This window comes from Anolis sagrei, chromosome Y, assembly GCF_037176765.1.
Source record: "Anolis sagrei isolate rAnoSag1 chromosome Y, rAnoSag1.mat, whole genome shotgun sequence".
Classification (NCBI taxonomy): Eukaryota; Metazoa; Chordata; class Lepidosauria; order Squamata; family Dactyloidae; genus Anolis; species Anolis sagrei.
Genome location: NC_090035.1, coordinates 64,654,405 through 64,681,318, shown reverse-complemented (window position 1 = coordinate 64,681,318; position 26,914 = coordinate 64,654,405). Strand labels below are relative to the sequence as shown.

At 43.5% G+C, this 26,914-nt stretch overlaps 2 protein-coding genes across 5 annotated transcripts in view; one reads left to right on the top strand and one right to left on the bottom strand.

The window, feature by feature from the left end:
- The window catches only part of LOC132780241 (lipolysis-stimulated lipoprotein receptor), a 40,642-nt gene extending 35,526 nt beyond the window's left edge, over window positions 1–5,116 (bottom strand). For all 3 annotated transcript variants that reach the window (XM_067461779.1, XM_060783840.2, XM_060783839.2), the window contains exon 1: window positions 4,890–5,116. In XM_067461779.1, the coding sequence (XP_067317880.1) occupies window positions 4,890–4,944 (55 nt within the window). In that variant the 5' untranslated portion in view covers window positions 4,945–5,116. The remainder of the gene's footprint in view (window positions 1–4,889) is intronic.
- A 5,081-nt stretch (window positions 5,117–10,197) lies between these two features.
- Window positions 10,198–15,603, top strand: LOC132780635 (protein FAM187B). Of its 2 annotated transcripts, none has more exons than XM_060784366.2 (2): window positions 10,198–11,030; window positions 15,179–15,603. In XM_060784366.2, the coding sequence occupies exons 1-2, from the start codon at window positions 10,198–10,200 to the stop codon at window positions 15,516–15,518; spliced, it is 1,173 nt and encodes a 390-aa protein (XP_060640349.2). In that variant the 3' UTR covers window positions 15,519–15,603. The 2 variants fall into 2 exon arrangements, 1 of the variants encoding a protein (XP_060640349.2); XR_010908784.1 differs by lacking the exon at window positions 10,198–11,030 and adding an exon at window positions 14,069–14,291 and having other exon boundaries at window positions 15,179–15,266.
- The last annotated feature ends 11,311 nt before the right edge of the window (window positions 15,604–26,914 follow it).

Sequence of the window (26,914 nt, the reverse complement as noted above, 5' to 3'; positions counted from 1 at the left end):
ACTGAAAGGGGAACAGACAGCAAAAGAAACATCATATGGATGTTAACCACTCTCTATGCTATCCAAACCAATATATGCCTGGAGTTACACTTAAAAACTTCTCAAGGAAGGGTATATCAGAGGACTCTCTAGTTGTTGACAGCCTTCTAACTTTTGAAGGCAAGGAAATCTCAAACAGAGCCCTTTTCAGTTTTGATGCTGAAAACAAGCAAGTTAATTTTAATATTCGATGCTCTGCACATTGAGAAGTTATTTATTTACTACAATAAGAAACACTTCTCATTTTTATACTCTACATGTTCTATGAGCTGAGTGAGCAGGACAGAAATTTTCAACCAAACCTTTGATATAAAACAATCCCCTTATTCACTGCCTGCATCAACATTTTTCCTGCTCCTTTTATTTGTTCCTGTGGTTTCATTCCAGCTTTAAAAGGGGGTTGATACTGGGATCAGTTTCCTCCCACAAAGGACGGGGAGTTTCGGCAGAAGTGTGTGTCATAACCAGAATGAGACGTCATCTTGAATGAAACGTCACCTTCTGGGAGAAACGTTCCCCACAGTCAGACACACCTGGAGCTTGATCTTTAGGCACAAACAAAAGGAAGTGTGCCACACAAAGACCAAATATGGCATCGTTTGCTATGAAAAAAACTCCAGCATTCCCTAAGGTAAAGATTTTCCCCTGACATTAAGTCCAGTTGTGTCCAACTCTGGGGGTTGGTGCTCATCTCCATTTCTAAACCAAAGAGCCGGTGTTGTCCGCAGACACCTCCTAGATCATGTAGCCGGCATGACTGCATGGAGTGCCGTTACCTTCCTGCAGAAGCAGTACCTATTGATCTACTCACATTTGCATGTTTTCAAACTACTAGGTTGGCAGAAGCTGGGCCGAACAGCAGGAGATCACCCTGCTCCCCAAATTTGAACCAGCAACCTTTCGGTAAGCAAGTTCAGCAGCTCAGCGGTTTAACCCACTGCGCCACCGGGGGCTTCTAGAGGTCAGAAAATTGGGATTGCAGGAAAAGGTTACGGATAGAACAACAACTATTTACAGATCTTTCTGGACCTTGGAGGGGCGTGGAGACATACAGAGAACCAGGCCCATAGCCAGAATTTTGATTCCGGGGGGGGGGGGGCTGAGTTTGATTCAGGGAGGGGGGCTCAGGATCTACCCTAGAAAACCTTTTGTATCATTATTCCAATACCCCCATGCATATGGGATATATTGATCATGGTGATCAGATCATGATATGAATAAACATAACAGTTTAAATAATATACCAGTAAAGCCTTCTCGCGGACCCCCCCCCCCCCCCCCCCCCCGCTACGGGCCTGCAAAGAACATATCAGCAGATGTAAACTTAACACCAAGATAATGTTATCTTTGGATCCCAGAAATCAGCCTCAATCCTCAAATCCTGGAACAACTTAAGAGCTATTGCTGTTTAATGGTTAATGACCCAATGAGACTTAAACAGATCCCCAGATCCTGAGTGATGCACAGTTGTTGTTTCTAACCTGAAGATTAATGTTGTATCTTCTCTCCATCAGAGCAGTGTGTTAGACTACAACCTCCATAATTCCAGCAGCATATCTTGGTTGTTGGAGGACATGGGAGTTGTAGTACAACCAACCTGGAGGACAGCTGCTTTAGAATCTAAAGGCTTTTTACCACATGTAGGTAGGATTTCTAAGTACCAAACTAAAGACTGAGAGCACCTTGGACCGCGAGAAGATCCAACCAGTCCATACTTCAGGAAATAAAGCTCACTGGAGGGAAGGATATTAGAAGCAAAGATGAAGTAGGTTGTTGTAGGATTTTTCGAGCTATATGACCATGTTCTAGAGGCATTCTCTTCTGACGTTTCGTCTGCATCTATGGCAAGCATCCTCAGAGGTAGTGACCTCACCACCTCTGAGGATGCTTGTCATAGATACAGGCAAAACGTCAGGAGAGAATGCCTGTAGAACATGGCCATATAGCCTGAAAAAACCTACAACAACCCAGTGATTACGGCCATGAAAGCCTTTGACAATACATAGATGAACTACTTTGGCCACATCATGAGAAGACAGGAAAGCTTAGAGAAAGCAATGATGCTGGGGAAAATGGAAGGAAAAAGGAAGAGGGGCTGACCAAGGGCAAGATGGATGGATGGTATTCTTGAAATGACTGGCCTGACCTTGAAGGAGCTGGGGGTGGCCACGGCCAACAGGGAGCTCTGGTGTGGGCTGGTCCAGGAGGTCACAGAAGAGTCGGAAGTGAATGAACAAATAAACAACAAACTAAAGATCTTGTCTTTTAAATCCTCTAACTGAGAAACCGAGCCAGTCACGATTTCTCCCAAGGATCCTCTTGTTCTCCATCAAGGGACAATTTGCACCAACTTGGGAAGGTAGTTGGAAGAATATGCAGCTGTTGTGTTTCCTGACATAGTAGAGGATTTAAAAAAACAACAGCAGAGATGTTTGTGCTGTGAGCAGGAAACTGAACAACAAAAGGGAGAGCAAGAGAGACAAAGGCTTAAGCTGAAATAGGTGGGAAGGGAAGCAGTCAAGATCTTCAGCCCAAGATGTGCCCAGGAGGGGTGGGGAAAAGACAAGGAGTTAAAGATTTCAAAAGAAAATGAAAAAATGAATGGAAGGCTCTGTCGGTCTAAAGTGCTGGAACAGACTTAATAATGTGGTCACTCCTTGGCCTTCCCACAGTATCTGGTGAAACAATGTGGCTAGACAAGTAAGGACCAATGAAGAGGAAGCAGGGCATTCCAAATGGATCTTGGCCAGCAGATAAGACTGCAGTGTTACTGCTTCCGAATTACAGTGCTGCACATTACAGTAGAGCAGTGTTTCTCAACCTTCCTAATGCTGCAACCCCTTAATACGGTGCCTCAGTTGTGGTGACCCCCAACCATCACATTATTTTCGTTGCTACTTCATAACTGTCATTTTGCTACTGTTATGAATCGATATGTAAATATCGGACATGCAGGATGTATTTTTATTCACTGGACCAAATTTGGCACAAATACCCAATATTCTCACATTTGAATGCTGGTGGGGTTGGGGGGGATTGATTTTGTCATTTGGGAGTTGTAGTTGCTGGGATTTATAGTTCACTTACAAACAAAGAGCATTCTGAACTCCGCCAACGATGGAACCAAACCAAACTTGGCAAACAGAACTCCCATGACTGACACAAAATACTGGAAGGATCTGATGGGCATTGACATTGAGTTTGGGAATTGTAGTTCAGCTACATCCTGAGAGCACTGTAGACTCAAACAGTGATGGATCTGGACAAAACTTGGCACGAATACTCAATATGCCCAAATGTGAACACTGGTGGAGTTTGGGGAAAATAGACCTTAAGATTTGGGAGTTTTGGTTGCTGGGATTTCTAATTCACCTACAATCACAGAGCATTCTGAAGACCCCACCAATGATAGAATTGGGCCAAACTTGGCACACAGAACTCACATGACGAACCGAAAATCCTGGAAGGGTTTGACAGGCATTGACCTTGAGTTTGGGAGTTGTAGTTCACCTACATCCAGAGAGCGTTGTGGACTCAAACAAGGATGACCTGGACCAAACTTGCCACGAATACTCAATATGCCCAAATGGAAACACTGGTGGAGTTTGGGGAAAATACACCTTGATATTTGGGAGTTGTAACTGCTGGGATTTATAGTTCACCTATAATCACAGAGCATTCTGAACCCCACTAATAATAGAATTGGACCAAAGTACTCACACAGAACCCCCATGTCCCAACAGACAGACAACCACCCTCAGTTCAAAAAAAAAAAACCAGTCACCACTGGGTATTACTCCAAAGGGCATTTAGTCCAACCCCCTTCAGCCAGGCAGGAAGACGCAGTCTAAGCACCCCTGATAGATGTCCATCCAGCCTCCAGAGAGGCTGGATGCGGCTCCAAAGGGTATGTAGTCCAACACCCTTCAGCCAGGCAGGAAGACACAGTCAAAGCATCCCTGACAGATGTCCATCCAACCTCCAGAGAGGTTGGATGTGGCTCCAAAGGGTTTTTAGTCCAACCCCCTTCAGCCAGGCAGGAAGACACAGTCAAAGCACCCCTGAAAGATGTCCATCAAGCCTCCAGAGGCTGGATGTGGCTCCAAAGGGTGTTTAGTCCAACCCCCTTCAGCCAGGCAGGAAGACACAGTCAAAGCACTCTTGACAGATGTCCATCCAGCCTCTCTGGAGGCTGGATGTGTCTCCAAAGGGTATTTAGTCCAACCCCCTTCAGACAGGAAGACACAGTCAAAGCACCCCTGACAGATGGCCATCCAGCCTCCAATGAGGTTTAATCAGAACAGAAGTGGACTGCTGACGCTGTTTGTGTTGGTACGGTTATAACATTTATAATCGGTACTTGTTAATTGACTTGATTAATAATTACCACTAAAATGGATCAGTTTCTAAGTAAGATAATGTGTTGACAGTGATGACAAACATCATGGAGTGGCTATAGATAAAGGAAACAATACAAAAAATTCAAAACCTCATTTAAACAGTAAAGATTATAGGAAATATATCATGTTATATCTCAGGCATGAGGAAACTTGGGCCCTCCAGGTGTTTTGGACTTCAACACCCACAATTCCTGGCCTCAGGCCCCTTCCTTTCCCCCCTCAGCCGCTTAAGGGGGGAAAGGAAGGGGCCTGAGGCCAGGAATTGTGGGTGTTGAAGTCCAAAACACCTGGAGGGCCCAAGTTTCCTCATGCCCGAGATATATATTGTTTGAAACTCTTGTAATGGAAACCTTACAACACCCTTAGCCAAACAGTATCCTGGACTGCAACTTCCCTCATCCTGACATGATGGGAGTTGTGATCCAAGGCGGCACCATGTCAAGTTCTTACCTGAGATCCAGGCGCCAATCCACAGCCAGAGCAGCATGGCCGGCCGAGGCTTCATCCTCAGCGTCTGCCTTCTTTCCTCGGACTTGGGGGTCGGTCCGCAGCAACCAAACAAAAGGAAAGGGGTGGCGAGAAGGCGGGTTCGGACCTTCCCCTCCCCCCTTTCCAACTTCTCCCAGTGGTCTCGTCCACCACAAAGCCGCCCCTCACTCTCCTTCCGCCAACTTCGAAACGCCGCTCTGAACTCTGCAAGCGGCTCAGGTGCAGCGCCTCGCCCAAGAGTGGAAACTACCAACTCCCAAAAGAAGGGGGGGGGAGACAGAAACCAAAACACTTTCGGACTTCTCTTTAGCAAACCGGGAGGACAACAGCCTCCACCTAATGGAGATGGTTTCCACCTCCCTCCTCCTTGGAATGTAGTGGGAAGTCGGAATGCGCCAAGTTCCTTGAGGAAAAGGGGGAAGGGCAAGGAGAAACTTTGTGACCCCTGCTTTGCCTTGCCTCCTCCCCGCCCTCCCCTCCTTCTTCCCGAAAGTGGACTCGCCCAGGTGCTGTTTAGCAGGGCATTGGGTCAAAGGCGGGTTGGTGTTAGGAAACCGTTGGTGGAAGGGCTGAGCTCATCAGCAGCTCTTTGAGCCAAGCCTAGAGCCCTGGTGGTTCAAGTGGTGTTGAGGTCAAACCCGGAACTCCCTGCCTTCAAGCTGATCTGACCTGCAGCAGGGAGTTCCTCAGTTCTCCATTGTCCCTCTTGAGCCAACCTGCCAGAACGAGGCCACAACAGCAGCTGCAACTTAGAAGCCGCCTTATTACTTCGCTTTCTTCACCCTTCTAACATTGTAACTTTGTTGTTGTTCATTCGTTCAGTCGTCTCTGACTCTTCATGACCTCATGGACCAGCCCACGCCAGAGCTCCCTGTCGGCCGTCACCACCCCCAGCTCCTTCAAGGCCAGTCCAGTCACTTCAAGGATGCCATCCATCCATCTTGCCCTTGGTCGGCCCCTCTTCCTTTTGCCTTCCACTTTCCCCAGCATAATTGTCTTCTCTAGGCTTTGCTGTCTCCTCATGATGTGGCCAAAGTACTTCAACTTTGTCTCTAGTATCCTTCCCTCCAGTGAGCAGCCGGGCTTTATTTCCTGGAGGATGGACTGGTTGGATCTTCTCGCAGTCCAAGGCACTCTCAGAACTTTCCTCCAACACCACAGCTCAAAAGCATCGATCTTCCTTCGCTCAGCCTTCCCTAAGGTCCAGCTCTCACATCCGTAGGTTACTACAGGGAATACCATGGCTTTGACTAGGCGGATCTTTGTTGCCAGTCTGATGTCTCTACTCTTTACTATTTTATCGAGACTGGACATTGCTCTCCTCCCAAGAAGTAAGCGTCTTCTGATTTCCTGGCCACAGTCTGCATCTGCAGTAATCTTTGCGCCTAGAAATACAAAGTCTGTCACGGCCTCCACATTTTCTCCCTCTATTTTCCAGTTGTCAATCATTCTTGTTGCCATAATCTTGGTTTTTTTTATGTTTAGCTGCAACCCGGTTTTTGTGCTTTCTTCTTTCACCTTGATTAGAAGGCTCCTCAGCTCCTCCTCGCTTTCGGCCATCAGAGTGGTGTCATCTGCATATCTGAGGTTGTTAATGTTTCTTCCAGCAATTTTCACCCCAGCCTTGCATTCATCCAGCCCCGCACATCGCATGATGTGTTCTGCATACAAGTTAAAAAGGTTGGGTGAGAGGATGCAGCCTTGCCGTACGCCTTTCCCAATCTTGAACCAGTCTGTTGTTCCGTGGTCAGTTCTGACTGTTGCTACTTGGTCCTTGTACAGGTTCCTCAGGAGAGAGACAAGGTGGCTTGGTATGCCCATCCCACCAAGAAATTGTCACAATTTATTATGATCCACACAGTCAAAGACTTTAGAATAGTCAATGAAGCAGAAATAGAACATTGTAACTGATCCCCCCCCCCAATAAAAGTATCAATTAATTGTAACCTTTTCCCTCTCCATAGTGTTACTTTGTGTCCTTTTAGTGCCTGTAACCTCTCTCTACATAAACCTTTCATCTCCCGGGCTACAGACAGCTGCCCGCCCGCCCGGGATGCGATTTTCATGTCCCAGGGAAGCTGAAACTGCATTCTGTTAAACCGCAGATACGGAAACCCATTGGGTCCCTGTATCCGCGAGTCAACAGATCACTTCGAAATTGGTGTCATTCTTCTCCTGGGAGAATTCTAAGACTAACGGCTATCTAGGTTTCATCCCACTAACCCCTTCACCATGGGAATAACCCTTTTTGTGTCTCAAACCTCGACATGGAGCCCAGCTGTTTCTCTGAAGACACTGCCTCATTGCCACAATTTTGTGGATGCCCAGGGAGCCTGCTGATCTTGGGAAACTGTCGCGGTCACCCCATAGGATCCCCAAGATGTTGGCGGGCTGCCTTGGTCCTTGGTGAGGAGGGATCTGTAATTCTCTCCATGGATCTTGATCTCCAATGCTGGCAGTTGCCTCATAAGAACTCTATGGACTCTGGGACACCTTTTCCAACTTGCCTCCCCTGGATTTTACAACTTTTATCAACTTTCTTCAACTTTGGTGAGACTTTATTTGGGAAAAATTAAGTAAAAATTGGGGGTGCTTCGCTTGTCTTGCCAGGGTTCCGGACTCTCCTTGTTGGGTCTGATTGGTCTTCGCCTCCTGGCAAAGACCCCCAAATTCTTGCTCGATATCAGTGTTGACCCGCATTAATTCCACAGCGTAGATGAACCCAGAGTCACTGGGTTGTTGTAAATTTTCTGGGCTATGTTCCAGAAGCATTCTCTCCTGATGTTTCTCCCACATCTATGGCAGGCATCCTCAGAGGTTGTGAGGTTTGTTGGAAACTAGGAAAATTGGGTTTATATATCTGTGGAATGTCCAGAGTGGGAGAAAGAACTCTTGTCTATTGGTGGTAAGTGTGAATGTTTCAACTGGCCACCTTGGTTAACATTTAATGGCCTGGCAGCTTCAAGGTATGGCTTCTTACTGCCTTTGTTGAGAGGTGATTAGCTGTCCCTGATTCTTTCCTGTCTGGAGTTCCCCTGTTTTTGAGTGTCGTTCTTTATTTACTGTCATGATTTTTGGAGAAGTCTTTAAAAGAGTTTTTTAACCCAGAGTCAGTGCTCAAGGTATAAGTGTAAAGGAAAACAATGCAAAACCTCATGTAAACAGTAACGATTATATGAAACGTGTGTGTGTGTGTATCAGGCCTGGGCAAACTTTGGCCCTCTGTGTTTTGGACTTCAACTCCCGCAATTCCTGGCCTTAGGCCCCTTCCTTTTCCTCCTCAACCACTTAAGCCCTCACAAGCCCTATGAGGAGTGGCTTGTGAGGTGGTATTTGGCGACCCTTCTGACACCCCCTCGCAGCCCCCCAGTGGTCCCAACTCCCAGGTTGAGAAACGCTGTCTTAAGGCCATCCAGTCCAACTCCCTTCACCAGGGTAAGAAAGAATAGTCAACGCCCTCCTGACAAAGAGCTATCTAGCCATAAATAGAGATAGATATATATGATTCACACACAAACACATATATGTATATGACAGATATAACTCGGGACTATGTCTGTTCTTGTTTAATTGTATTTTAAAGTTAATTGTATTGTTTTAATCTACTACTGTAAACCGCTCCAAGCCAAATTGGGAGTAGCGGTATACAAGTCAAATAAATAAATAAATAAAAATAAAATAGTATCATAGGTTTGAAAGGGAAGCCTAAAGAAGAACAATCATATTTTGCATGTTCCAGAGTAGGCAAACCAGACAATCTCTACATCAAGACTGACAAAGAAACAACAAGAAATACTGTTTACCCACAAGCATTAAGAAATGACATATATTAGAAACCAACATTTTTAAATTTATTTTCCAGATAATCAGACTGGGCCAAGCAACGAGACACCTTTTTTCCTATGATAATAGCAACTAACAGGTGTGAATTCCTCATCTTAGTGGTAGATTTATATTACTCCCTGTTGTCCCACCCCGTTTGTAACTATGAGTTGTTTGTAAGTCAGATGTTTGTAAATTGGGGACTGCCTGTATAAGACTGGGTTTGGTGGTATGCATAGTTAACGTCTCCCATATCTTTTTTTATTTATTGTTTTATATATATTTGGCTGGACTTACACTTTAAAATGTACCTTTGTTCTGACTTACAAAGAAATTCAACTTATTTATTTATTTAAAACATTTATATTCTGCCCTTTCTCACCCCGAAGGGAACTCAGGGCCAGCATATATACGGCAATTATTCAATACCAGGACAAGAAATGATATAAGTATGCATGAACATTAAAAACATTTACCAAAATATTGAAATACACAATTTAAAACCGTCATTGGTCATCTGTGTCAAATCTAAATTGGCCTGGTAAAGTTTCTTATCGCTGCCTTATAGCCTTGTGCCGGAAGCTTGGTCCCACAGCCAAGTTTTTACCATCCTTCTGAAGGACAGGAGGGAGGGGGCTGATCTGATCTTACCAGGAAGGGAGTTCCATAGCCAGGGGGCAATCACTGAGAAGGCCCTGTCTCTCATCCCCACCAATCGCACCTGTGACAAAGGCAGGACGGAAAGCAGGGCCTCCCCGGAGGATCTTAATCTCCGCGATGGTTCATAGGGGGAGATGCGTTCGGATAGGCAAATTGAGCCGGGGCTGTTTAGGGCTTTATAGGCCCAAGCCAGCACTTTGAATTGTGCCCGGTAGCAAACTGGCAGCCAGTGGAGCTGGAGTAACATGGGAGTTGTGTGCTCCCTGTATGTCGCCCCAGTTATTAACCTGGCTGCCTCTCGTTGGACTATTTGAAGCTTCCAAGCAGTCTTCAAAGGCAACCCCATGTAGAGCTTGTTGCAGTAGTCTATTCTGGATGTAACGAGAGTGCAGACCACTGTGGCCAAGTCTGACTTCCCAAGATATGGGCGTAGCTAGCGCACAAGTTTTAATTTTGCAAAAGCTCCCTTGGCCACCGCTGTAACCTGGGATTCCAAGCTCAGTGATGAGTCCAGGAGAACTCCCAAGCTGCGAACTTGTGCCTTCACTTAAGAACAAGCCTACAGAAATATATTTTAGGTAACTTGGGGACTGCCTATAATAGTAATGACCCCACAATTATGAAACTGGCCTCAAACCAATTAAACAAAACACAGCCCAGGACTGTTGCTAAGAATTTTGCTGCCCATTATGACATCATCCTTTTTCCCACCTCCATTATGATGTTGCCTGAGGTCTGCCTGAATTTGCCTTTTGAATCTATGTTGTAGGTCAGTACCTAGCTGACCATGTCCTTTTGGCCATTCTTTGTGGCTCTCTTCTTGGGCCTGACTTTGGCTATTACTGAAGGTACCTTGTATGGCGGTCACTCCCTGGGATCACCCTGCCTTCCAGGTCAGCCTTGCACGCTAGCCTTTATCTCTGACAACCCAGTGATGCTGCGCTGTCCTCATGGATACTTCAGTGCCCACGTCTCTTGGCAATATCTCGATCCACAGTGGATAGACAGGCAGCCTGCTACCTTTTTGCATGCAGGGATCGCTCCCTTGCTTAGCCACAGCAAGTTGCGGAGGTTGCGGTCCAAATCTCGACTAGTTGCCAACAACCTGTATATACCAAGACCCCATGTAAAGGACTCTGGATTGTATACCTGTCGGGAAGGCGATGCTACCATTGCTTATTATGAGGTAGATTTCCAGGATGCTGGGCACCTCCAAGTCTCGCACGCTGGCCTTGGGGAGACAACTCTGGAAAATGCTACAGCAGAGCTAGAAGATGGGACCCTGGCTGAGCTGTTCACCGCATGGAGTCCTTGGCAAGCTTGTGATCACTGTGGTCATTCTGGAGAAAGGAAGCGGGTGGGCTTTTGTTACGTCCGCATGACAAAAAAGGACGGTCAGGAAGAAAAGCCACTGCCATGTGGGATGGTCAGGAGGAAGCACCCACTGTTGCCACAACGGGGACCAGAACTGAGAGTGGAAACCTGCCACGTTCCCTGTGACGCAGCGCACACGCTTTCCTTAAATGATTCCAGCGCTGTGTCAAGTATGCTCTATAGCACTTACCATCTCCGACCCAACACGACTGCCTTCCTGCACTGCCCAGCATCATCCATTTACAGGTACAATTCTTCAACTAGAATCAGTCTTATCCAGCCCCTATGTGGACAAATGTGTCTTCAATAGTCACATCAGGCATTTGCTGAAAGGGCCAAGCAAGAAAACCAGGTTTTAAAAAGTAACTTCCTTGCATATTTGACAGCTCTACAGAAAATAGCATTTTAACAGGTACAACTTTTCTGGATAGTCCTGGACAAGAGGCAAGTGAAAAGCGGGGAGTGGGGGCAGGGGACAGTTCCACCTTGTCTCCTGTGCTATGCTAATAATATAATATAATACAATACAATATAATATAATATAATATATATTGTATATACATATAATATTTATAATATTATAATGTAATACAACATAATACTAATAATATGATATTATAATTGTATATTTTATATTACATATAATATTACTAATAATATTACAATATAATAATTATTTTTTGTCGTGTCAGGAGTGGCTTGAGAAACTGCAAGTCGCTTCTGGTGTGAGAGAATTGGCCGTCTGCAAGGACGTTGCCCAGGGGATGCCTGGATGTTTTGATGTTTTATCATCCTTGTGGAAGGTTTCTCTCATGTCCCCACATGAGGAGCTGGGATTGATAGATGGAGCTCATCCATGCTCTCCCCACTGAAGCCCCCAGTGGCGCAATGGGTTAAACCCCTGTGCCGGCAAGACTGAAGACCGACCGGTCGCAGGTTCGACAATATAATGATATAGTACAATATAGTAATGTATAATACTGATATTGTACTATGCTAATAATATAATATATTGTGTGCGTGCGTGTGTGTGTGTGTGTGTGTGTGTGTGTATATATATATATATATATGTATGTATGTATGTATGTATGTATCTTGTAAGCCGCTCTGAGTTCCCTTCGGGGTGAGAAGGGTGGCATATAAATGTCGTAGATAAATAAATAAGTGCTGAAATTCCCTTTTCAATGTAATTTAGCCCCCGGTGGCACAGTGGCTTAAACCGCTGAGCTGCTGAACTTGCTGACCGAAATGTTTATTCATTTACTGTATTTATATACCGCCTTTATCAGCCCGAAGGCGACTCAAGGCGGTTTACAGTCAGCACAATTTGATGCCCCCAGGTTTGAATCCAGGGAGCGGGGTAAGCTCCCGCTGTTAGGCCCAGCTTGTGCCAACCTAGCAGTTCGAAAACATGCAAATATGAGTAGATCAATAGGTACCACTCTGGCAGGAAGGTAACAGCTCTCTATGCAGCCACATGACTTAGGAGATGTCTACGGACAACGCCAGCTCTTCGGCTTAGAAATGGAGATGAGCACCAACTCCTAGAGTCAGACACAACTGGACTTAATGTCAGGGAAAAACCTTGACCTAACCTATGTAATTTATTCAAACATCAGACCTCATAGGTTTTGGATTCTTCTGCTCATCAGTCAATCCATTAAATTATATTGTTTCTGCTATTATATCCCATCATGTTATAGCCCAACAATATGAGAGGCCATAAACCGGCCCACAGCTTAAAAGGTTTGAGGACGCTGGGAAAGGTTCTTCCTCGGCAGCCTGGTGTGTTTGCTCCTGTGGCAACTCATATATTAGCTTGCCCGTTCCATGCTGGGAAAGGCAACAGAAACGCTGACCCTTTAACTCACTTTGACTTAGAGTGCATGACTAAGGAACAAAAACCAGAAAAGTTGTACCTCCTGGAAGAGGAAGCAGTTCCATCTAGAATTAATCCTCTACCATACTACCAATGCCTTTTCATCATGTCATATTTAGCGTGCAAACTTCAGATGTTCTTTTACATGCAAAACATCCTGTAATACAGTCACCATTTGCAGTGATAGCATAATAAGGAAATGGAGGAGCTGGATGCTTGAGATCGTATTAGTTCAGAAGCAAAGTTTGGGCTTTTATATACAGTGTTCCGTCTTCCAGGAGCTTGGTTTGCATATTTTAATTGCATAAAATAGCATCCCTTTGCATTTTCCCCCTGGGTTGCTACAGTTTCAGCAGCACCCTGAAAGTTAAACATTAGCAGAGGCTGGAAGCCAGCCTGCAAGCCTTTTGCTGTTATTGGTTTAAAAAGGTATCCCTTTGGTCCAGAGACCGCCCTTTTTCCTGAGAATGAGATCTCCATTTTGGAGAAGCTCTCCTGCCTTCTTTAGTATAGAAAAAAACCTCATATGTGCTGGTGGCCAAGGTAGGCAGCTCGGACAGACCATTGTGAGTACGGTTACCCTCTTGCCTTTGAAACTGGTGCTGAGCTCTGATAGAGAAAGACCTGCTCTTTCTAAAGGATAGCAACTCAGCGCTGGGGCAGGGAATATCTCAGGATTTTCCTGCCATTGGGAGAGGCTCCATTACTTCATCTCCAAAACTAACCTTGAGCTTAGATAGGGGAAGACCTGCACTTTCTAAAAGATAGCATCTCAGGGTTAGGGTAAAAGATCCCAGGATTTTTCTACCGTTGGGGAAAGTTAACTCAGCAGCTAAAGAAAAGGGGAAGGAAAGAACATCTATATGATTTCACAAGTTGACTATTTGTGTTTGTAACTTCATCAAGCTGTGCCAAGTCTGTCAAGGACTTTGAGAAATAAATGTTTTGTTTGATGTTCAAATCTGGACTGGCCTCAGTTGCTGGGAATTTTGAGCTTCTAAGTAAGGCACCCACAGTTCACCCAGATAAAGAGAGAAGCACAAATTAGTTTTAACTTTATAGTGTCTGGGTGTGACGGCACATACAGGAAGTCCCCAAATTATGAACAAGATAGTTTCTCTAGGTTTGTTCTCAAGCTGAATTTCTATGCAAGTTGGAATAGGCAAATTGTTAAAGTAAGTAGTCATACGTCTTTTTTTTAATGATTCGGATACCACAGAAAAGGGTTGACACCCCTGTAATTTTTTTTAATCTGTGCCCCTGTTTAGAAGATTTCATCTCACTTTCTGTCCCTGTCATAATTGGATTTTGAAAAAAATTGAAGCTTGGCCTCTCACTTAACATCGAAAAAAACCAAAGTTCTCTACCAGACGGGCACAAACCAACCTCTCCGCAATTCCAGCAATGCTTTCCTTTAAGCATGGAAGATTCATGTATGTGTATTTTCAGAAGCCCAAGTTAGTTAATGATTTATAAGGCAAATGAAACTTTACCCTCTGGATCTTTGGCACAAATCTAAGCTGGCGCTTAAAGCAAGGCTCTCAAAAATACACTAGTAGCTAGCAATCTCTGTGGTGGACCCGGAAATAGTTGAAGGAGCAAGACGTGGTATTGGAAGAAAGCGAGAGGCGACTATGAGAAATGATTGCTACTTTCAGAATCAGAATCAGACCACCACCCTCCAGTGTATAAGAAATCCAGTTATCCAAATCTGCTCATAGGAAATAGGACATAGGAAATTTATTTTTCGCACTATAATTTATGGATTCTGAAAATATTGCAGGTGGTTCTTACTTCCGATATTGCTTTCTATAATATGGACAGCTCAGGTGGTAGATTCTGAGTAAAAGAAAGGGAACAGCAAAGTTTCAGAGAAAAGGAGAGAGGATAGTGGGTTGTTGTAGGTTTTTTCGGGCTATTCTCTCCTGACGTTTCGCCTGCATCTATGGCAAGCATCCTCAGAGGCAGTGAGGTCTGTTGGAACTAGGAAAAAGGGTTTATATATCTGTGGAATGACCAGGGTGGGACAAAGGACTCTTGTCTGCTGGAGCTAGGTATGAATGGTTCAGGTGGTGCAATACCAGCTAAATAGTATAATTTCTCCAGTGGTGAGGGGCATAGACATCCTGTAGTAATGCAGCATGTCTCATTAAGAGCCACATCCAGTGTTTTAATGTGGTGAGCAGCAGGGTAGCAGAACGTAAGGGCAACTATTGCTCTTAATCTTAGGTATCTAACTTTATTTATATATATTTTTGCATTGACAATGGATCTGGACCAAACTTGGCACACATCCCCACCATGGCCAACTTTAACTTCTGATGTAGTTTTGGGGCAATTATTGATTATGATGGGTCTTGCATGTCCTTATCCAATTTTTAATGGGACCATTCATAAAATCCAAAAACAAAAATGACTACTTCTGAGAAATAGCATTACAAATTACTTAACCAGTACATTGCCAGGCACCTAAGCTAGCATCATATAAAGTGCATTGATTCTTTCTTTTCTTCAGCCCTGTCTACTGGCAAGAAGGTGATACATCGCTGACTCACCTTGAACTTCTCCAGAAGAACAGTTCCCACAGCCTGGACAAAGCCACAGGTGGTGGGATCCTACGTGTCTCCTTCCAGAATGGCTCCCACGGTGCTCTCTACCAGTGTTATGTCAATAGGCACCTAGTAGGCAAGTTTTGGGTTGCCTCCCATGGTGCTATGCTATCTCGCATGGAACTGCCTGAGTCGTATTCTCTCGCTGTATCATTGATATTAGGCTTTGCAATGTTTCTTGTCTTCCTGGTGTTCCTCAGTGTCATTCAATCCTGCAGGAAGAAACCAGCAATCGCTGTGGTCTAGGAGGAGCACATTATGCTTTATGAATACCCCAAGGAACATGACATGGTTTGCTGGCCAATAAAGATATTAACTATTATTACATTGACACTTTCCAAAAGAATCACTCTTGGTCTTGCAGCTACATGAGAAAAGGGATGGGCTTGTCTTTAAGTCAATATTAATTCTCTAGGGCAGGAGTTCTCAAAGTATTCTCCGCGGAGCCCTTGGGGCTCCGCAAAGCACATTGATGGGGCTTCATGGTGCCCCTCTCTCACTCCAAACTTCCCCTCCTCTTTCCTGCTCCTCACCTCATTCACACTGCCTTCCTTGCCCCAAAAGCCTTTTTTTCCTTGCCTTCCCCACAGTCCAGATCCTTTGCCCCTTACCTTCCTTGCTTCCAAAACCCTATTTCCCTCCCACTGCGCGGGAGGTGCTTTAATTGTGCTTTTCCTGCATGGCAGAAGGATGGTGGACTGGATGGCTCCAGGTGGATTCCCAGGCAAGGGAAATTAAACCTGATTTAAGAAGCCCGCTTTCCCAGTATTTAGCACAGCAGTGGTAGCTATAAACAAACCTCCTGCTTCAAATCGCCATACATACAATTGCATGTAAATCCATCCATTTAAAAGTAGGTATTAGGGGTGTGCAATTTTTCATTCACTGTCATAAGTCGTATCAAATTCATTAAATTCGTATTTACGGCACAATAACCAACACGCAAGCGTGGCCCATGCAAAACACTTAAGAATCTAAACTTACCCAATACGTTTTTGTTTTAATTTTGTAAATCTTGGAAGCCTCCAAAAGTCTGTTTCACTTTAAGCACAAGGAAGCAAAGCAAAGCCAAAAGAGCTATCTGTGGTCCGGATCTCACTATCAGCAAATTGCTCTAAATTGCTCAATTTTATTACTATCATTATTAATACAAATACTGGATGGCCATCTGTTGGGAGTGCTTTGATTGTGCTTTTAATGCATGGCAGAATAAAGGGGGTCAGGCTGGATGGCCACAAGGGTCATTCACTGAAATACTGTTACGTTTATGCTGGTGAAAATTGTTCTTCACTTTAAATATTGTATTGTTCTTTCTTTTCTTTTCTTTTCTTTTCTTTTGAACTGTGTTCATTGCTTCACACAAACACACTCCATCTATCTGCCACTGCTCTGGCCTGGCCCATGCCTGATATACTGTATATAAGTACAGGTTTTCCCTAGACATGAACTCTAGTCGTGCCCAACTCTGGTTGGTGGTGCTCATCTCCATTTCTAAGCCGAAGAGCCAGTGTTGTCTGTAGACACCTCCAAGGTCATGTGGCCGGCATGACTGCATGGAGTGCTGTTACCTTCCCGCCGGAGTAGTACCTATTGATCTACTCACATTTGCATGTTTTCGAACTGGAGCTAAAAGCAGGAGCTCACCCTGCTCTCCAGATCTGAATCATCAACATTCCAGTCAGCAAGTTCAGCAGCTCAGTGGTTTAACCCAATGCACCACCAGGGACTCCATATATATGTCTATGTATTTGTATATGTATATACACACATATACACACATACAAACACACATTATAGATACACACACATGTACACATATGTGTACACACACACATTATATATATTATATATATTATGTAATATATAAACATTTCTTGAGACTCCATGATAAACTTTTGCTTCAAAAAGGGTTCCGCGGTTGAAAAGGCTTGAGAACCCCTGATCTAGAGAATGCATATGAAAAAAGACCAGATTATCCATGAGATTAAACATTTTTTTAAAGAAGTGTGCTTAATTCCACCAGAAAAGGGTCACCATGTCTGCCCCATTTGACATCAGATTCCTAATCTCGGTGGCTGAGGCAAACTTTCCCCAACACAGTTACTATATATCCAAACAGAAGATTAAAGGTAAATGTTTGCAACAAGATAAACAGTGCTGGAAATGAACGGGATATATAGTTGACCCTTTGTATCCACAGCTGGAAAATATTTTTTTAGAAATCCATAAAGCAAACCTTCACTTTGCCATTATATATATAAGGGACATGTTGTTACTATCTCATGGTATATAATGGGACTTGAGCATCTGCTGATTTTTGTATCCATAAGGGGGTCCTGGAACCAAGCCCCAACAGGTACCAAGAATCTACTAGACATCATCTTTATAAACTTGGTGTGCTACCTTTTTCTCCTCAAAGGTAGCAAGGGGGGGGGGGGGGGGTTCAGATCAATCTATAGCTCAATCTACAGAAATATGACTTCTCATGATACATCTCCTTGAGTTTTGCCCGTTGCTATTGCCATCACATCCATCGATTCCATTCTTTTTACAGTTTGTGTATAGCAGCGTTTTTGATCTGCAGTAGGGATCTTTCAAAGTTTTTTTTTAAAAAAAGATGTAATCTATTGAACTGGCATCACAGTCTAAAGCAGTGTTTCTCAACTTTCCTAATGCTGTGATCCCTTCATACAGTTCCTCAGGTTGTGGTGACCCCCATTCACAACATTATTTTCATTGTTACTTCACAGCTGTAAGTTTTCTACTGTTATGAATTGTAATGTAAATATCTGATATACAGGATGTATTTTCATTCACTGGACAAAATTTGGCACAAATACCCAATATGGCCAAATTTGAATACTGGCTTGGTTGGGAGCAGATTAATTTTGTCATTTGGGAGTTGTAGTTGCTGAGGTTTATAGTTAACCTACAATCAAAGAGCATTCTGAACTCCACCAACGATGGGATTGAATCACACTTGACACACAGATCTTCCATGACCAACAGAAAATACTGGAAGGGTTTGGTGGGCATTGACCTTGAGTTTGGAGTTGTAGTACACCTACTGTTAGAAAGCACTTTGAACTCAAACAATGATGGATCTGGACCAAACTTGGCATGAATACACAATATCCCCAAATGTGAACACTGGTGGAGTTTGGGGAAAATAGACCTTGACATTTGAAATTGTAGTTGCTGGGATTTATAGTTCACCTACAATCAAAGAGCATTCTGAACTCCACCAATGATATATTTGGGCCAAACTTCTTGACTGAATCCCCATGAGCAACAGAAAATACTGTACTGTCTGCATTCAGATTTCTAAATTTGCAGGTTATTGATTTAGTTATGTTTTCTCAAGGAATCTTTAGGTTTGCCAGTGCGGTTCTATGGAAGTTGTGCTAGAGGACCTAGAAATTCCTAGAGAGGTGTTTTGTCAAGTAAAAAAATGTATTTTTTTTATAAAATGTGGTTTGTCACAGAAGTCCTATGCCTTCATTTGTACTGTACTGTACTTTGGAAAATGATCAGCATTGCACGAGAGGGCACTGTTGCATAAGGTAAGCATAGCACTACAATTTTGTGAGTGAAATAACTGGATGCTGAATATCAGAAGGGATCTTATGGACTGTGCCTATTGATCACCTGACCCCAAATGTGCTCCCCTTAGCTCAATGCTGAATTCATGAAAATTTGGCAACAGTAAAAGGTTTGTGACCAGACTGAAGCCCTAGATGAAGCCTTCCTTGAATGGATGAGCAAACCTGCAGAAAGAAGAGATATACTAGTAATGAGAGATTTCAATAAAGTATTTGTCATATTTGTTGGAAAATAAACTCCGCCAAGAGTACAAAATCCAACAAATTCCTCAATTGCCTTGCAAATAATTTTATTGTCCAGAGAGTGGAAGAAGCAACAAAGAGATCAGCTATTCTGGATCTGATCCTAACCAACAATGAGGACCTGGTAAATGGAGTGGAAATGGTGGGACCCTTAGTATCTCCATGTACTTCTGGAGTTTGAGATACAAAAGAAGGGTGAAATGAATGGCTCATCCACACAGGCCTTATCCTGGGATCTGTCTTGGTTCCTACCACAGGCATCCATATGACATCTCCAGTAAAAATGTATTAATTTGGGACAAACCAAAGTTTCCCTGGTTTGTTCTAAATTAATTAGATACCCCATTAGATCCAAGCCTTCCTGGAAGGCCCAGGTCTTGGACTTGTGGGGACTGACTCCTAGGTAGTCGTGGGTGAGTCCCTATAAAAGAATCAACAATATACTACATCAATATATCACCAAATATCTCACTGCTTGCCACCAATTATAAAGGAAAATATCCCAACCTGTGACGCGAGGCTGGAGGCTTATTGAGAATATGACTGGGCAGGATGGTTCTTCCCCAAAGATTCACTTTTTCCTCAAAAATCCTACACCTGTGCCTCCAATTTGGTAGTGAGATGTAAACAGATAGTTGTAATGGTAGAGTGAACACTGCTTATCTTTTAGTCTTCTTTTGGTTTAATGCTGCCACCAACCCAAGTTGCCTTAGGATTTTTTAAATGAGTTTTTGAGGTAAACTTTCCCCACTTCTCCCAACACTGCTCTTCCCCTAGCTCCCAGAATGACTATTTGATAAGAGACCTTTCTGTAGTATCGATGTTAAAGATGCTGGAAATATCACAAAGGATTAATGATAGATTGAGGAACGATAGAGACCTTTTTGAAAGTTAAATAGAAAAATTTATTTATAAAAACAGACAACTAACTTCTGAGAGGCACAAAACTCTTGGCTTGTTACAAAAGTACTATAGCTTGATGGTTGCTAGAATATGTTTTCTTCACTTAGTTGCATACAGAGCTAATCAAACAGTTCTACTACTAGTAACAAAAATCCCTCACTCAACTTCAGAGAAATAGTAATGAGTTTCTGACTAACCTATCCTAGGTAGTCCCCTGAGTTATCAGCTAACTCTTCCCAGAGTTCTTCCTGCTAATTAACTCAGTCTAGAGAACTAATCTCTTGTGCTATCTCTCACAATAAATCAGGTTGCTGTCTGGCCTTTCTCCTGTCAGCTAATCAGCCCTGACTGGTACAGACACTCTCTCCCTGAAAACCTAGTTTCAAAAAAAAACTTCTCCCACCAGCTCCCAGTCCTCAACTCCACAGAAGCTGAAATCTTTTCCCTCCTCAGACTTGGCTCCTCCCATCTCTTCTAGCCAATCCCAGGAGACCTCAAACTCCTCCCATCTTCTAGCTATCCTCACTCAAGATGGCTGCTTCCCTGGCATACACTCTCAAAGTGGAGGTTTGCCATACTGTTATCCAGGCTTCTTTTCCGGCCTACTAGGTAAGATTTACTACAGTCCCCATTGCCATCTTGCACCTTTTAGGCTCCTGGAGATCAAAGGTGTGGGGTGGCTGCATGCAGTGGGGACTGAAATCTGCATCAAAGTGGGTTTTTTAAACCTGCTTCAGTGCAGATTTTAGTCCTGCCTGGAAGTGCTCTAAGAAGTCAAACATTCTAGACTTTATGAGAGCTGACTTCAGGAAATTTAAGGAAATACTGAGTGTGATTCCATGGACAGGAATACTAAAAGAGAAGGAAGTTACTGGTGCAAACAGTGCCAACAAGGCCAAAAAATAAGAGAGGTCTAAAGAAACCAGAATGGATGTGCAAAGAACTAAGAGTTAAAAGAAACATGTACAAGAAATAGAAAAGGGGGAAGATCACCAAAGAGGAATTCAAACAAACAAACAACACATGTAGGAAAAAGATCCAAAAGGCTAAGTGCAAACTGAGCTCAAGCTTGTCAGAGATATCAAAACCAACAAAATTGGGTTCTGTGGTTATGTCAGTAGAAAAAGGAAGAAAAGAGAAATTGTAGGGCTTTTGAATGGAGAAGGTGGGAAATGCTAACAGGATAGGGAAAAGATAGAACTGCTCAATACCTTCTTTGCCTCAGTCTTCTCACAAAAGGAGATCAGTGTTTAACCTAAATAATATGGAGTGGATAAGGTAATAAGGGAAATGCAATCCAAAATAGGTAAATACCTGTCTACTCTGAATTTAAGTCTCCTGGGCCAGATGAACTACATTCAGCAGTATTGAAGGAACTAGCAGACCCACTGGCAATAATATTTGAGAATTCCTGGAGAACATGAGAAGTCCCAGCAGACTGGAGGAGGGCAAATGTTGTCCCTATCTTCAAGAAGAGGGAAAAAAGAAGATCCAAACAATTATCGTCCAGTCAGCCTGACATCAATACCAGGAAAGATTCTGAAGCAGATCATTAAGGAGGTAGTCTGTAATCAGTTAGAAATGAATACTGTGATTACTAAAAGTGGATTTCTCAAAAGCAAGTAATGCCAGACTAACCTTATCTCTTTTCTGTTATGGTTACAAGCTTGGTCCCCCTGCAGACACTAGGGGGCTCAGTAAGCCTAAATCTGATCAGGTGATGTTCAGTCCATGGCAAAGGAGTGATTGTCAGCTCCTCCACACCACCACCTTCCTCCCATCCCTGGCAGAAAGCCAAGTCTAGTGTGTGTCCAGCTCTGTGGGTAGGGCCAGATACTAGTTGGGACAGTCCCACAATTGCCATGGTGGCCATGAAGTGCTGAGCTGCTCCCAGCAGGGTGGTGTCCACATGGATGTTGAATTCCCCCAGCCAAACTTGAGACCAACGCCAAACTTGAGACCAACCCGGCTAGCTCAGGTAGGGAGACTGTAGTGCAGCAGGGTGGCCGGTATACGAACAGAATTCCTTCTGTCCCAGTCACCCACCCTCAGATGGACACACTCAAAAGTGGTTGACTGTGGGATGGGGCACCTGGTCAGGGAAATGGAATCTCTATAGACCACTGCAATCCCGCCTCCCTGCCCTCTGAATCTTGGCTGGTGCTGCACAGAATAGCCTGGTGGGCAAAGCTGGGTAAGACTAACTCCCCAAGCCTCATCCAGCCAGGTTTCTGTTATGCACACCAAATCTGCACATTCCTCCAGAATTAAATCTTGGAAGATAGCAGTTTTTCCGCTAACAGACCTGGCATTCACCATTAATCCAGAGGTTCCACCATCCTAGGTACCTAGTTTTACCATGTCAGGAGACTGTTTTGGAACCACCAGCAATGCCTCACATTCCCTAGGCCGAATTAATGGTCTCTCTCTCCCGTATCTCCCGCTCCCCAATATTATTCCTATGGGAACCTCGTAACCACCAGAATCCTTCCCTCTCCCATTATGTCCCCTCCTCCTGGCCTCAGCCCATGGCCCAGTGGTAGTTGATGATAGTTTTCCACCAAAAACTGGCACTCCTCCCCACTCTTTCCTCTTCCCCACCCTATAAACTTCAGACCCCTCCAATCCTCCCTATCCCCTTCAAATTAACAAAGTGCAAAGAGGTCCATAAAGTGCTAGACAGGTCTTGGGTGAATTGTAGTCCATGAGGAAAAGCCAGTTAAAGTACAAGCAGGTGAACCAAGTCTTAAATAGTTCAATTAGTTTGATTAATTTGATAGCATGAAAGTACAATTTGATGGTAGAAAAGGCTCCTTGAAAAAGTATGTTCCCTTCAACACCTTGGGGTCCTGGCCAGGGATGCCAAGCTCACAAAAAAAAAAAAAAAACAGGGAAAGGATAGAGGTAGAAACTCAATTTCACTCCTGGAGCCCCATGGAGGTGAGTCCTATACCGGCACCATCTTGGCTTCAATTTAGAAAAAAAAGGACCTTGGAGATCACCTTGTCTAACTTCTTGCTTAATTCAGATGGCAGCTTCAGCATCTCTGTTGACAAACTTCCAGCCTCTTAAATGCCTTCAATGAAGCAAAATTCTTGAATTATACTTCTTCATTTGTGAACATCTCTTAACATGAGGACATCTTCTCCCATGTTTGTCTGAGATCTTTTTTCCTGCAATTTTGAGCTGTTGGCTTTATTCCAGGCTTCTAGTACAACTGAGAACAGTTCCTTTAGTATTAGAAGGCGGTTTTCATGTCTCCCTTCTTCCGACTAAATATACTCAGCTGTTTCCTCATAGCACTTGGTTCCTTATCTCCTATTCTCCTTGTCCTATTTCAGTTCTGATCTCATGGGCAGTTCCTACTGGAACCATTAATGTCCCTTCCTCCTTCAGCTCAAACTGATTCATTGTGTTCAAAGACATCTGTTAATGTCACCACCAGCAGCACCAAAAGGCACAATGAAGAGACACAGTTTTAATGCTACCCTACCATTTGGAAGTTAAATCCTACTGAAACCATGAGGCTTACTTCAAAGTAAAGATAGTTAGGGTTAAGTTTCAAAGGAACTATTCCAGTGTGATTCATCATAAGCCGGATGGAAGCCCTGGAGAATCCTCTGCAATTTGTTTATTTAATGAATTTCTTAGCTCAAGCTCTCCTTTATTATACAGTCACAGACCCAACAAAGAGATAAAAGAACAAACATATGAAAAGACACACAAAGACAACAAACTGGATTTAAGTAATTTACACAACATATACAAATATTTTTATTGCACAATAATTTATTAAAAGTAAAATTAAAAAAACATGTATCTTCAGATAACACGACAGAAAAATACAGTCAGCTTGCAGGTTTGGTTATTTACAGACTTGATTTATATGTCCTCTCTAGGAAACCCAAGACATGAGGGTTTTGTGTGGGAAGTTTGACCCAATTCTATCATTGATGGGATTCAGAATGCTTTTTGATTGTAGGTAAACTAAAAATCTCAGCAACTACAACTCCCAAATGTCAAGGTCTATTTCCCCCAAACTCCACCACTGTTCACATTTGGGCATACTTAGTATTCGTGCCAAGTTTGGTCCAGATCTATCATTGTTTGAGTACACATTACTCTGGATGTAGGTGAGCTACAACTCCTAATCTCAAGACCAATGCCCACGAAACCCTCCAAGTATTTTCTATTGGTCATGGGAGTTCTGTGTGCCAATTTTGGTTCAATTCTATCATTGATGGAGTTCAGAATGCACCTCAGCTAAAGTTCACCTTGCTCAAGCACTCATCAGAATGCCCAATGTAGAAAAAATCGGTTTATTGAAAAAGCGCACACAGTAAAAAAGTAAAAAATCCTAATAGGTAAGATAAAAGGAGTCTCAAAGAGAGAAAGAGAGAGAGAGAAATCTCCAATGCAAAGGTTAAAGCATGAACATAAATCCAAGGAGCAGGGTAAAATCATGAGCTTGAATAATCCAAAGACAAATAAAACATCCACTTAAGTGATCCAAGAATCAAAGAACAATACATGAGCTTGAGTTCATGGTAGAATCTCCAAGACTTGACCAGGACATGACTTGAAGTGGGAACCAAGGCAAGAGTTCCTTGCTCTATCTGCTAAGTTGCTTGATCTAAAAACTGAAAGCAGTTTCTCCCCTTATTAAGGACAGCAATGCATGAAAGCATTCTCTCAGCCGCTTTTTCCCATCAGCGGACTTGCACCTGGAATTCTTCCCCCGCAGGAGCAGTCTCGATTCCCTGTCTAATCTCTCTTCCTCCCTTCTCTGCCTGTCAGCCTGCAAAACAGTTTCATTTTCACACAGAGACTCCACCAAAACCCCCTCCGGTCTCCCAACTGGAGAATTGCCATCCTGTTCCAACATCCCCTCTGTCTGAATGCCTTCAGAAACATCAAGGCCTGCAGACCCTGCACCCCCAGACCCCTCATCACCATCCTCAGCTAGCTGCACTATATCAAACCCCTCGACATCATCCTCAGCTGGCTGAGCTACAACAATGATTGTAGCTGAATTCTAAATCCCAGCAATGATAACTCTCAAATGACAAAATCAATACCTCACACCCCCCCACCCCCCACCCCCACCCCCACACACAACCACCATCAGTATTCAAATTTGGGCATATTGGGTATTTGTGCCAAATTTGATCCAGTGAATGAAAATACATCCTGCATATCAGATATTTTCATTACGATTCATAACAGTTGCAAAATTACAGTTATGAAATAGCAATGAAAATAATTCCATAGCTGGAGGTCACCACAACACGAGGAACTGTGTTAAGGTTTTGTGGCATTTGGGAAGGTTGAGAAACACTGATCTAAGTCCTCCGTCATGTCTCCATGGCCCATGCACAGTATCGTCGATATCTTTTTCCTCTGGGGTCTCTTTGCTTTCAGATTTTCTTCAGAGACCATCACTATCTTTTTGTATCTTGAAGCTTCATGATGGGATGGGCAATGCATGCCTTATAAACCATATTGACCATGACTCATTTGTGCATGCACACATATATCTTAATACCTGATTCTACCACTGATTTCGCTCTGTAGTACAGTAACAAAAATGAGGAGTTCCTTTCAATGTTTAATGTTTGAAGGAAAAGGGTAATTTGAAACAAAGTGCAGCTCCAGTGGGGAAAATGCCATGTTTGCCTCTGTCAACATTGGAAATGACATGATAGATCCACCTACAGATACTCTTGTTTCTCCTGTTCTTCCACTACCATCAGATATCTGTGTTTCTGCATTTGTAGAATGGCACTCTTGGACTTGCACATTTGTTTAACCGTGCTTTAAATGTATGCATTCCCAGTTTAATGATAGTAATTGAGGTGTTTAGATTCAATGGGTAGGAGTCTTATATCAGGTCAGACAGAAACTTATTTCCATAGTGAGATAAGGAGATTATTAAAATAACATCATTAAACTATTTTAATAAATATAATGCTGGCCAACCCATATTTTGGTGCCTCAAATGTTAGCCCTATTTCTGGGTATATTTGTTCTAACAATTCCAAAAATGGCACCAGATTATTTATTATTATTTATTACCCCCAGAAGACAGGAGCAGAATTCAAAATGATCTTAACAGATTAGAGAGATGGGCCAAAACTAACAAAATGAAGTACAACAGGGACAAATTAAAGGTACTCCACTTAGGGAGAAAAAAATGAAATGCAAAGATACAGAATGGGGAATGCCTGGCTCGGCAGCAGTAGGTGTGAAAAAGATCTTGGAGTCCTCATGGACAGGAAGTTAAACATGAGCCAACAATCTCATGCGGCGGCAAAAAAGCCAATAGGATTTTGGCCTGCATAAATAGGGTAGTGTCTAGATCCAGGGAAGATATGCTACCCCTCTATTCTTCCTTGGTCAAGCCACACCTGAAATACTGTGTCCAATTCTGGGCACCGCAATTGCAGGGAGATGTTGACAAGCTGAAATGTGTCCAGAGGAGGGCAACTAAAATGGTCAAGGGTCTGGAGAACAAGCCCTATGAGGAGCGGTTTAAAGAACTGTGAGGGGAAGTCATAGGGAGGAGGGAGCAAGCTTGGTTTCTGCTGCCCTCGAGACTAGGATGCAGAACAATGGCTTCAAACTACAGGAAAAGAGATTTCACCTGAACATGAGGAAGTACTTTCTGATTGTGAGAGCTGTTCAACAGTGGAACTCTCTGCTCTGGAGTGTGGTGGAGACACCTTAGAAACATTGAATCATAGAGTTGGAAGAGACCTCATGGGCCATCCAGTCCAACCTCCTGCCAAGAAGCAGGAAAATTGCATTCAAAGCACTCCAGACAGATGGCCATCCAGCCTCTGTTTAAAAGCCTCCAAAGAATGTGCCTCCACCACATTCCGGGGCAGAGAGTTC